Raw genomic sequence first — 13098 nt, 5'->3', positions numbered from 1 at the left:
TATTGAGATCCCTGTCCCGATGTCATCAATATTAACACAACGGAAGCCATGGTTTCTAACTTTTCTAGCTGTTGCTGCTGCCGCCGTTCACTTACGCTTTATTTTGAAGAGCCTCGGAAGCTTCGTGCGTGTACACTTAAAATAGATAATGTCCTGGTGAAAGATCCCCACACGCTTGCTAGCAACCTAATGCTGTTTTTTCTAAACTCTGTGTATGAAATCACACAATTGTTCAGACCCTCTAAGTTTGTTCCACGCCCTGTTCAAAATGATCTCCCCATTTTTAATTTAGAGGAAGTCACAGAAAACGAGGTGACAAACATTGTCAGATCACTGAAAGCATCCAAAGCTAAAGATGCACATGGGCTTGACACAAACTTTCTTAAAACAAATATTGACTCTCTGGTGGCACCAATCACACATCTGGTAAATCTGTCCATAAGAAAATGCACTGTCCCAACTCAGTGGAAAGTTGCTGTTATAACACCTATATTCAAATCTGGCTCAAAAACGGACATATCAAACTATAGACCCATAAGCATCTTACCTGTTATATCAAAAGTGGCTGAAAAGTGGATTGTAAAGTCTATTGTTAAACATCTAGACAAAGGCTACACCCCTCTGCATCCTATGCAGTTTGGGTTTCGAGCCTTCCACTCCACTGAGTCAGCAAATTGCTTATTCATTGAAAAGTTAAAGTGTGCTTTGAACAAAGCCCCATGCGCAATGGCAGTATTTTTGGATTTCAAGAAAGCATTTGACTCTGTCAGCCATCAGGTCCTCTTGTCCAAACTAACACATTTCAACTTGTCCCCAGAGGCCATCAAATGGTTTACATCATACCTATCAAATAGAGAACAGTGTGTTAGTATAAATGGCATCAAGTCTCCTTATCACACTTGCTCGGTTGGTGTCCCCCAGGGATCAATAGTAGGACCAATTCTGTTTTCTCTGTTTATAAACGATCTACCTGATGTATGTAAAGATGTACATATTCAGATGTACGCAGATGATGCTGTTATACTGACTCATGGAAAGAGCTATGCAGAGGTGTCAACGGTTTTAACTTCTGTTCTGACCAGCGTTCAGGACTGGCTTACAGACTCATGCCTGCTCCTGAATGCAAAAAAGACGGTCTGCATGGCTTTTTCCAAAAGACCAGTTGTGATGGAATCATCAAATGTGTTTCTGGGTGTTGAGGAACTTGAACTTGTGTCAGAGTTCAAGTACCTCGGGGTCATGTTAGACTCAACCCTAACCTTTAAAAAACATGTAAAAAAGGTTACAAACACAATCAAGTTCAACCTTCAGAACTTTAAACAAATCAGACCTTTTTTGGCAGTTAGTGCTGCTAAATCGTATCTCCAATGCATGATCCTATCACACATTGAGTACTGTTTCACAAACTGGTCTTGCACAGGTATAACGACTCTCAAACCCATTGAACAGCTATATAAGAGTGCGCTTAAGGTATTCGATAGGAAACCCCACTCATATCACCATTGTAATATTCTTCAGAGGTACCGTTTTTTGAGTTTCGCTAATTTTAAGGTATTTAAACAGGTCAGTATCATATATAAGACCCTAAATGGTCTATGCCCACCTCCCCTAAAGGAATTCATAAAAAGGAAGCCTGATAGAGGACTCAATACTAGAGCAATCACTAGAGGGGATTGCGAAGTACCGTACCGGGTAACCGCTTTTGGAAAAAACACCCTTTCAGTGCAGGGATGTTCAATCTGGAATGACCTACCTCTAACAATAAGAGACTGTTTGTCATTTCCATCCTTCAAGTTCAATCTAAAAAAATGGTTAGTTGACAATCAAACCTGTGACCATGTATAGTTCATAGAGTACAGCTCATGCCATGTACGTATATTTTTAACTATCCTTTTTTAATGTAGGGTACTGTTAGTAATATGTGTTGTTTTGTTGTTGTTTTTTTTTTTTTTTTTTTTGTCTTCATGTGGGGACTACGGATGAAATTTAGCATTCTTGCTAATTCCGGCTTATTTACATTGCATTCATGTAGTGTTCATTAATATGCATTGTCCCGTCTAAATAAACAAATAAAGTAAAGTAAGTAAAGTACACGTGAGTGTCCACTGATGATTGAGGAAGATAATCCATTTGTTTACAAACGCTCGCAAAACTAAAATCCAAACCGGGGCCGACCATCGCGGTAAAATGTTGCTGTGAAAACAGGCAGATCTCTGCTTCCCTGGCGTTCTTTGCACCTTTTTCAGAGATAACGCCCTTTTTATGTTTCAGCATAGAATAGAAATCAATGCAGCCTAGATGCTCCATTTCGCTTCTGTGCGCGTCATGTTATGACATATGCACCAGCGTCTCTCACAGGGTACACAGTACGGATGCAGTTGCATGTAACAAAGTTAACCCTTTGTCTCGTTGAGAGACGAGACAACTGAGTTTTGGCACAGTGACCTCCAGTGGCCTTGTCTCGTTACTGAACGAGTTTGGCCCCTTGGGTGTTAAGCGCATATCTGGGAATGCCCATATTTGGTAATGCCCATATATGGGCATGTTCTGGGGTCCGCTCATTGTTCTGCCGGTCGGTTGTTCCGAGTAGGATGACCATCGGCAGGTTAGCTACTCAACAGCGTCGGCAGGTTAGTTACTCACCCCCGTCAGCAGGTTAGCTACTCACCAGCGTCGGCAGGTTAGTTACTCAACCCCGTCAGCAGGTTAGCTACTCACCAGTGTTAGTTTTACTGAGGTTAGGGTTAAGGTTAGGTTTAGTTCGTCGGCATAACGGCCCGTCAGCATATTGACGCGGACCCGCTCTGGGTCCGCTCACATCACATTGTTGACTATCATGCAGGGGTCTGGTGCAACTGGTCCGATATACATCACTGGCCAGATGGCCAAGAATTGGCACGACCTCACCCTTTATATTATAAAACATACATTAATTCCCTTTAGCCCCATTTTATATCTAGGTTATTTGGCGTTGTGAGCTTGTAGATCTGCTATTTTCAAACATTTTGTACTTTTGCTACTTTAACACTTTCCATTTTTTTTTAGATTTTTTCCCCACAGAAACAGACACAGTTGTTGTGATTCAGTGGCAAAAAGAATTTTGTCAATCAGACAAATGGTTCCAGAGATAGAGCTGAATGAATAAAAAAAAGTGTCCATCCACTAGAATGGACAGATTTTGTATGTTTTCTTTACTATGCAATGAAAAAAAAAAGATATATTTTTTAGATTTTTTCCCCCACAGAAACAGACACAGTTGTTGTGATTCAGTGGCAAAAAGAATTTTGTCAATCAGACAAATGGTTCCAGAGATAGAGCTGAATGAATAAAAAAAAGTGTCCATCCACTAGAATGGACACACATGTTCTCAATCAGCTAAACGAGGGAGCCAACACACAAACAGAGAAAAGCATCTTGACATTTTGACATCTTAAAAAAAAAAACGAAAAATGAAAAAAACAACAAAAAAAACATGAAAATAATCATTTTTAATTATATACGTCAATATACGTCCTTGGCCTGGACGGGTTTTGGCCCATATACGTCAATCTACGTCTGTGGCATGGAAAGTGTTAAGTATATTTTATTTTGATGCCAATACTCGTACTTTTACTCAAGTACATTTTGAATTACGGACTTTTACTTGTAACAAAGTATTTCTATATTGCAATATTGATACTTTAATTTGAGTAAAAAATTTGAGCACCTTTTCCACCACTGACAATGACTGCCTGCAGGGTAGCTCTAATCCTAACTGTACATCATCTTCCCCGGGCAGTTATTCAATGAAGTCTTCTGCAGAAAGAGAATTAATTATATGATTAACGCATTATGAAAACAGATCAACTACATATAGGAAAAAAGACAACAAAAAAGACCAGTGAGATAAACTCCTACAGTATATCAGCTTCAGAGGCAGATGCACCATACAGTTCTCTGGCAGGCAGCTAAATCACTAATGTCAAACTCCAAATGATTGATCGAATAGCTAGTGTGACTGTGAATGGGACAGTTTGGACAAATGTGCCGGTAAGACAGAGATCAATTCATGCAAAGCACGACTACAACTTCTTCGACTTCAACTTTGCAGGCAGCCGTTCCATAACGTTGCCTGGAAGAAAGCTAAACCGTTACTGATTAATCAGCTATGAGGACCAACAGAAACACTCCCACATCGGATTTGAAAGTAAGATTGCCTCTGATCAATGAACTAGGAATGATTGGCAGTCGATAAAATAGTTGCACAGTATTCTGTTTGGCTGAGCTGCAAATGTGACTTTCTGCCTGAAAGTTTGATCTACCTACAAGTAAGAAAGAATCTCTGAGCAACAAACTCCCCTGTGCATGAAATGCCTGGTGAAGAAGAGGTGAAAGTGAAATACAGTATGATAACCCATTTAGGCCTGAACACATTATGACGAAATATTTTATGCTTTAACTATTGAAAAATAGCAGATATACAAGCTCACAGCGCGGCACCGAGTGCCGCGCTGCGAGCTTGTAGATCTGCTATTTTTGAAAAAGTCATGAAAATGTGTGCAAATCTTTGAATATATGTATTTTTCAAAGCGAACGTTTGTAACTCAAATTTTGCTTCTGGGTGGTCCCTGGAACTACATATTTTGAGATGGGGGTCCGTGGCCAAATAAATATCATTTTGGGGGTCCTTCACATGAAAAGGTTTGAGCACCACTGACATAGTAGTCTCTCAAGGAAAGACTAACTGAGCTCCAGTTAAGTGAAAAGGACCTTTTTCTTTGACGATGGCTGGCCAGATTGTTGACATACAAACATCGGTTTTTCAAAAAATCTTAGAAGGATTCAAAAGACACTTATGTAATCGGGTCAAAAATCTAATTTTCACGATTTTTCAAAAATAGCAGATCTACAAGCTCGCAGCGCGGCACTCGGTGCCGCGCTGTGAGCTTGTATATCTGCTATTTTTCAATAGTTAAAGCATAAAATATTGCGTCATAATGTGTTCAGGCCTAAATGGGTCAAGAGTGTGAAAGTTGGGTTGCAGCTACACGGCTCCTGTGAAGCACTTTTGGCCAAGTGAGGTTCAGACCATCACCACTCACAGGCTTAAGTTAAAAACATCTAAAGACCGGTCAGGGTGTTGTTAGTCTCTATTTATTGTTTTATTCTGTGTAACAAAACCCAAGGGATTAAAATTATGCTATACCAAGACACTGAAGAATATCAGACCACCTGATATGCTATTCTGATTGGCCAAGACGTGTCTGAGAGGGGTACATTCATTCATTCTCTATAACCCAGCTAAAGAGAACAGATGAAACAGGTGTGCAGAATTAGTTTACAGCTAAAAATAATTGAATACAAACCAATATGCACACCATGCTGAACAACGTACTTCTAATTGATGGAACTACGGTACTCTGGCTTGCAATTAGAGACAACTGGAGACAAAAATATGATGCTAGCTAAATTAAAGGAAAGAAAGAGAACCATGGAAGGCTACACCAAACGTTCCGGTGTTAAACATTATGATGACATGGTTCTCTTTTTCTTTTTATGTATACAAATACTGTATTTAATGTATGATTCGCGTTATTGCTTTTTCTCTTAACCCGTGTCATTTGGATGAATGTTTTTGAATCAAATTAACCACTTAAAAAGCATTTATATTTCATTGCCCGGGGTCCCCAGTCCCCACTTGCCCCGATCCTTCTACCCCTCTACACCAAATCTACAATCTACAAGTTCACAACATTTCACAAGATTGTGGATTTTCACTGAATGTTAACCTATTAGGACATGGCCAGAATAGGGCCTGAATAGGTTCATGTGGTTAAGGGCAAGTGAAACATCCATTTTAGAGTACAATGTTGGATTGTCCATATGGACTGTTGGAGGTGGTCTTTACATAAGAGGAACTTCAGTTTCCCACTGTTTGCTGTCTGAGCCAATTAAAAGTACCTGAATGACATTTCTGTGGGTGTCGTCAGTTCCTCAGACTTTTCTAATGGAACATTTAAATTTTTTGGCAATGAGGTCAACCTCAATTCAAGGTTAGTAGCCGAAGGAGAAAACAAAGGTAAACCAAATAAAAACATGAAAATACCCCGGCAAAAAAAAAAACAGCAACATGCTATTCATGTTAAGTAGGTCATGATGAGTCTATTAAAGTTTTGTGGGACTGGCTGCACAAACAACAAATGACAACTGATGACTGCTACAGCAGCAGCACAACTGAAGGCATCCACTTGATGGTGATAGCTGAGATAGCCTGTAACTTGGCAGCAGGTATTTCTTTCTCCCAGTTATGACAACCGTGAATTGTGAAGCTGTTATGTGCACATTAGTTATGTGCTTTTAAACATTCATATCAATTTCCCTTTGTGGTTCAAACATTGTGAAAGCATTGTTGATTTGCGGAGATTATCTTGTTGAACAAAACATGATAACATTGTAAGCCTTTGTTTGCCGCAGAGCTTATTTTCTTAATTAATTCAAAACCCAGGACAAGAAATGCATTGGAAATGTGCAGCTAGGGAACTCATGGTGGAGGTAACATGTTGATCGGCTGACAAACCGACCCCTGCAGCACTCTATTGTCAGTGGTAGGGAGGAAAGGGAATATCACAGGTTTCAAAACTGAGGTTAAAGTGAGGTCTCTGAAATTACATTGAATCTTGAGCAGGGTTCTAATATCTTCCTCAGAACCTAAATCTCAGACTTGGATTTCTTTTTTGAGCGGTGCTCCTGGAGGAAGCTAAGCTCCAACATCTGGCTAGGTACGAGCCCCAGAAAATGTCCAGGCTCTTAAGCATGGCCTACATCTGGCCTACATTTTTGCACAAAGCGCTCAAAGTTTGTTGTACGCCCAGGGCCACATTGGCTTAGCTTCGCGTGACGCTTAATGAAACTAGAAATGCAGTTCCTGCAGAAACTGTGTGGGCTCGCTGAAAACACACACAAAGTATATTATGGCAGTACAAAATGTACACATCTGAATTCTGTGGCAACGCACACAGGTGCAGAATATATTATACTAGACCTTACCCGTTCGAAGATATGTGCTCCAAAATATGTGCAGAGTGTGGGTTGTGGGGAAAGTTACTGTAACTGGTGCGTGCGTGAGAATATGTGGGAGCATATGTGGGAGCATCATAATGTAAGGCATAATGTATGCGCGCTCCACATAGTTTTTTCATACCCGTTGGAAGATGAGAGAGAGAGAGAGAGAGAGTTTCATACCCGTTGGAAGATGAGAGAGAGAGAGAGAGAGAGAGAGAGAGAGAGAGAGAGAGAGAGAGAGAGCACATTCCTAACTGTGAGAGAGAGCCAGAGGGGTGTGTGTGTGTGGGGCTACAGATCCCATGGCCTGGAGGAACGGACCGTAACCATGACAACAGGCAAAGAAAACGCTAATAAACAGCTTTAATTTGGGAGAAATGAAATTCGGGCTCCGTCAGCGTTGGTATAATAGATAAACGTAGATAAGCGTGAGCGTTAGAGCGTTAGAGCGTGAGTGAGTTTGGAAAATTATATGTTTGATAGCATCATACCATTTATATGACCAATTGTGGACTTTTTGTGCCAAATAATGTGGATGGCAGTAATATAAATGATAAGACAAAGTGTGGACTAGTTTTAAGTTCCAAACAATGTGGATCGTGGTAATATAAATGGACTGGTAAGACAAAATTCATTTTCTATAGGAATTCACTGGGAAACCTTTTTTTCAAAAATCTCAAAAAGTATAAAAATTGGTTACGAAAAAAAAATACAAGCAATGATAACTGTGTAAAGCTGAACAAGTTGAAGTTTGAACGAAATTTGTAGCTCAAAAACAAAACTCCTTTTAGGTGCCAAAAAATATGGATGGGACAACCAAGTGTGCTCGCTAAAACAAACTCATAAATAGCACCACTCACTTCACACTAGGTGTGATTTTTAACAACCATGGTATTAACATTCAAGACATTTAACAGTATGGAGGTGGGGTGAATCTCCTGATTCAATTGTTAAGAGAAGGTGGATGTGAGTGTGCATGTCATTAGGCGTATCAGGAAGACATCTACCATACCGATATCTTGTTGAATTAATCCCCACAATGCCCGCACGGTGTTCTGCAGAGGGGTTAAGGGACGTTGGACAACACTGCGCATAAACAGGAGAATCGATCCGACGATGGCAAACCAATGAAAAGAGAGAACTGTGACGTGATTCTAGTTGGCAGTGTTCAACTTCGACCCATAAAACCCTGGGTGACCCAGCTTTGATGTTTTCCATCCTCACATGGATCCAGCAATCAATAACACAGCGGCAGGCAAAGTGAACATGACACAAACACGGTGACAGCTAAAACATTCCACTCCTCTTCTAGCATTTGATGGAGTGATACCATAGCTCAGGAGGTGGCACAGACAAACACAGTACATGAATGGATGAAACCATAGATGTGGATGAAACCATAGGGCAGCTGTGGCTAGGTAGAGCACCGCTTGGGTACCAGAAGGTTCCCATTTCGATCCCAGGCTCCCCCAGAGTTAAGTGTCTTGTGTCCTTGACCTTGAGCAAGACACTGAACCACTAATTGCTCCCGATGAGCAGGTGTGCGCCTTGCATGGTGGAGAGGCTGCATTTACATATCCTCAGAATCTTACATTCCCTGCTCAACTCCACATTATATTAACCACTTACTATATAGAATGTGTATAGAATGTTGCGATAGATACAGAAGTAATAATGTGTTGGACAGGGGTGCTCACCTTTCCAGCTGCTGTGGCTCCTTCCATGGAGAACCTGTGGAAGACAGACACTGACATTTAGAATTCTGGCAGATACCTTGAAAATATCCCAATTTGGGATGTCCGGGGTGACCCAGAGGTAAAGTTTGAGCCCACAAGCACTGGTCGAAACATGTGGTCGTCACTACCATCCCTAAGACCAACCAGTAGATGTCACCAGTGACAGGAGTACACATGTGTAATGACTAAATAGAGAAGAAAGAGGAAAAAGGGGAAATAATATCCCTGTTTGACATGCATGCACATACTGTGCACACATGCAATAAATATACTGTGTGAACATACATATTGTGCACACATATTATATATGCATATAGCTTACATGTAAGAGACATGGTGGAATCCATGTACTCAAACAGGGACAAAACACACACGCACGCACACACACACGCACGCACGCACGCACACACACAGTCAGTGTGAGCTCCTCAGGGCTTGAGCAGAAAGCCATATGTTCTCTCATATCAGTGCACGCAAAATGCATGCCTAGATGAAAAATGCATGTCTGCATAATATGGAGTCAAACAAACCACTCTGTGCAGCATACACGAGGATGAAGGGAAACGTAACACTGATTATTGTCAAAGACGTGTTGTGGTTTCTCTGGCCCAGTGGTTCTCAAAATAGAAATAGCATCAAAATCAGTTCAACCACTTTGACCATGCATACAGTATAGTGAAACTGATGTTGGCAATGACAAGTGTCAATTACAATTTAGGCATTTAGCAGATGCTTTTAATCCAAAGTGACTTACAATAAGCAGGTAATAAATAAATATAATAAGCAAGATAATGTCAGTACATCAACAACAATATAACAATGCATAGGAATATCAATCTAGTAATCCTGGTCTCTATAAAGCCTCCCCCTGGCCAGCCGGGGCGCCTGATGGAGGGGAAAGGAACTGGTTGGAATAACGTGTTCCTTCCACGCGCTACGTCCAACCGGGGAAGCTCCCCCTGTCAGGTGATAAGAAGCGGCCTGCTCACTCCTCATGCATTGAAGGAAGCATGAGCTCAGTTCGGGGCCCTCCCCAGGTTGGCAGAGGGAGAGTAGAGCCCAGGATCACAGCTTAGGCAATTGGCACCGGGTGAAAAAATGGGTTACAAAAATCGTGGGATAAAAAAAAAAAAAAAGAAAAAAAAAAAAAAAAAAAAAGGAATATCAATCTAGAAAAACAATAACATAGGTAGGCCACGCACCTAATCGGTAAAAAACTTTTCTAAAACCTAAAAATGCTATCTAGCTTCATGTATGATCATTGAGGGAAGGGGAGTGTTACAGTAGTGCTATGGGTTTAGGTGGAGTCTGAAGAGGTGAGTCTTCAGTCCACAGAAACTGGGGAGTGAGTCTGTAGTTCTAAGTGCAACAGGGAGTTTGTTCCACAGTTTGGGGGCCAGGAGGGCAAATTGTCTAGGACGAGTGGATTTTTGTCCTGGTTTTTTTACACAGACTGATTGGCACGATCATCTGATTGTGATCGACAGACAGAGCGCTGATCATGCACGTCCGGACATGATTGTTTGGGGGAAGGGACACTACAAAACTGCGTGCTCACTGCTCAGTAAAAGAGATTTCCGTCTGGAGAGTGGAGCTCAGTCCACCACGTTACAGGCTGAGCCATTTTGTCTTGCACTCACTGCCGGGGGGGGGGGGGGGGGGGGGGGGGGGCAGCATGAGCGAAGACGCTGACTCACACAAACTGACTATCAAAGCTGCCGACCCAGCGCCAAAGCTCAGACCCTGTGGGGGGTCTCCTACCTCTGGAGAAGTTAAGTAGACATTTTAAAGACGTTCGGTAAGATGTGTATAATGTTTAGGTTTGAATTAATTCATTTCAATTCATTCAAATGAACACATCATTTATCCCACGATTTTGTAACCCACTTTTCACCCAGTGCCAATTGCCTAAGCTGTATTCCTGGGCGCTGCTCTCCCTCTGCCAACCTGGGGAGAGAACCGAACAGAGCTCATGCTTCCTTCAATGCATGAGGAGTGAGCTAGCCATTTCTTATCACCTGACAGACCACAGAGAGAGACAGACAGAGGAATAGTGAAAGAAATAGCAAAAAGAAGAAAAGGCTGTGAGACGGTAGTGGGGAAAGAATGACCCAAGAATTCTTCTGGAAGAAGCTGTGCAAAAGTTGTGCACGGCAAGCAGTTGCTGTCTGTGTCAAACACTCTGATGTTTTTGCGGTACTGATTGAATGATATGTGGAAATTCAATCCAGAGACCTTCCACTGGAAGACGGTTGTTCCCAAGGGAACATGCCCGTGTTCAGGGATGTTGCAGGGATGTTGCATGGTGGGAGATCGTATCATCCTCTTTGATCATGACCTGTACATCTTAGACTTGAGCCCTAGTCTCAAGATGTTATGCAAGCTAGCAGTTATTCAGTACACCCTGCAGCTATAAGAATTCTCACATGACATCAGGTGGGAACTGGCAGCCATGACTAACCAACATGACTAACCATCGATTCAAGATGGCGCCAAGATGGCTCCTCTCTATCACGACCGGGGAAGAAACCCGGCCTCAGCACTGGCAGGCTGAGGAAATAAACTACACAAAATATTCTCGGAAAATGTGATAACTCAGGTGCAGAGGCACAAAAAGTAATAATCCAATTCCAAAAACGAAAAAAGGTTTTCATCAAAATCCCAAAAGTTCAGTTTGACAAAACTTAGTTCAAACACTCAAAAGGTCTTTAAGGCATAAAGTCCAACACAAAGTCCACAAAGCAATAATCACAAATGGCATTGTCCAAGATAACATTTCTATAATGACTTATAGAATATAATGGCTCTTTACTTTTCTTATACCTGAGACGAGGTTTATCATACATACATCAGGTATTTGAAAATAGCCCACAACGCATCACAATGCAAACCTTTGTGAGCTTATACTGCAGTTACGCCATCTTAAACAAATCTTGGAAAAATTATTACATACAAATCTTTTATGGGGTCGCTGGCTCACAATATGTTCAGATGGGGGTCCGCACCCAAACGCATAGTGGCCAATGCCATTCATTTGGGGGTCCTTGACATGAAAAGGTTTGAGAACTCAGCCAACGTTTCTTTCTCTTTCATCACAGCATAGTCCTCAGTGTTAATTGAAATCATTCAATTTAACTAAGTTCTTCTTCATTGTGAAACTGAAAGTATGAGAATCTGACGTAATGTATGTAAATCTCAGTATTCCTCAAACAATGCAACATAAAAATTTGCAAAAAGAACTTTAAATGGACAAAAAGTCCCAGCTTGCTTCTTGGAAGTATATGCTTCTGCTTTGGGAGCTGTTTGGCTGACAAAGATGTTGTAAATAGATATTGTAAGTTAGTAAACAAGTATGTTTGACTTTTAGTAACTCCAAAATGCCATATTTTCAATTAATTATACCATATGGCCCTCTACACGTGTCATCCTTAAGGTCCCTACTAGTCTCGCGTAGCCAGACAACTATCTCCACAATCTCCGAATTCTAGTATATCGTCGTTGTCGGAAACCTTGTATGTCCAAAACGGTTTGTTTTGTATTTATCATTTTAAAAATGATTTAAACTAGTGAAAACAGCCGATCTACAAGCCACGGTGCGAGGCGTTGTGTGCTTTTGTGCGATGGCCTTGTATGATGAAGCAGGGCTTTGCTTTGCAAAAAAAAAAAAAAATGGAGATACCAAGTTTCTGCCGACAGTGACAATATAGAGTATGAAACTACATCCCCTGAAATCTGAGAAAGGAAGCGGTCATGTGTTCATAATTTCCTTTAAAACATAATTACATTTTATTTTTGAATTTCCATTTCTGATAAGCAGCAAGCGATATAGGATTCAATTATTAACAGCCAAATGACAAAACGGAAGCGGGGAGGGGACGGGACATCCGCTTTACTCCTGGATCGTGTCCGTTGCACGGACTGTATGACGGGAGTGTTTGAAAATTGTGTGATTCAACAGTCTGGCTCGAGAGACAACTTACACAGCCAGGGGGCATTTTTGATACATTTCTGAACTGTTGTTGTTTTAGTTTAGTTTAGTTTAGTTTATTTGCACATTATTAAAAGAACATATGGATCAACAAAATAGAAAAAAGACAAAACAATACATCATAAAGAAATAAAGACAAAATAAAAATAATGTGCCGGAAAGGCCCAAAAAAAAACATGAAGGGCTTGTCGAGTGGCCTTCCTAAAAGCTATCATTCAAGCTTAGAATCATCTTTACAAGAAAATGAAAAATAGTTATTACCAATAATACAATTATGAAATACTGTAAGTATTCATTTTTTCAGTATGTATATCTTAACCTTCCGTGAAGGCA

General features: G+C 41.0%; 1 protein-coding gene across 1 annotated transcript in view; it reads right to left on the bottom strand.

The window, feature by feature from the left end:
- The window catches only part of whrna (whirlin a), a gene marked incomplete at both ends in the record, with an annotated part of 264691 nt that overhangs the window by 73358 nt on the left and 178235 nt on the right, over positions 1 to 13098 (bottom strand). The window contains one exon of the mRNA XM_080742584.1: positions 8739 to 8772. Within this exon, the coding sequence (XP_080598710.1) occupies positions 8739 to 8772 (34 nt within the window). The remainder of the gene's footprint in view (positions 1 to 8738; positions 8773 to 13098) is intronic.

This window comes from Nannobrachium achirus, assembly GCF_963921795.1.
Source record: "Nannobrachium achirus genome assembly, chromosome: 15".
In the NCBI taxonomy this organism is placed as follows: Eukaryota; Metazoa; Chordata; class Actinopteri; order Myctophiformes; family Myctophidae; genus Nannobrachium; species Nannobrachium achirus.
This window is presented reverse-complemented; position numbering and strand designations above follow the sequence as displayed.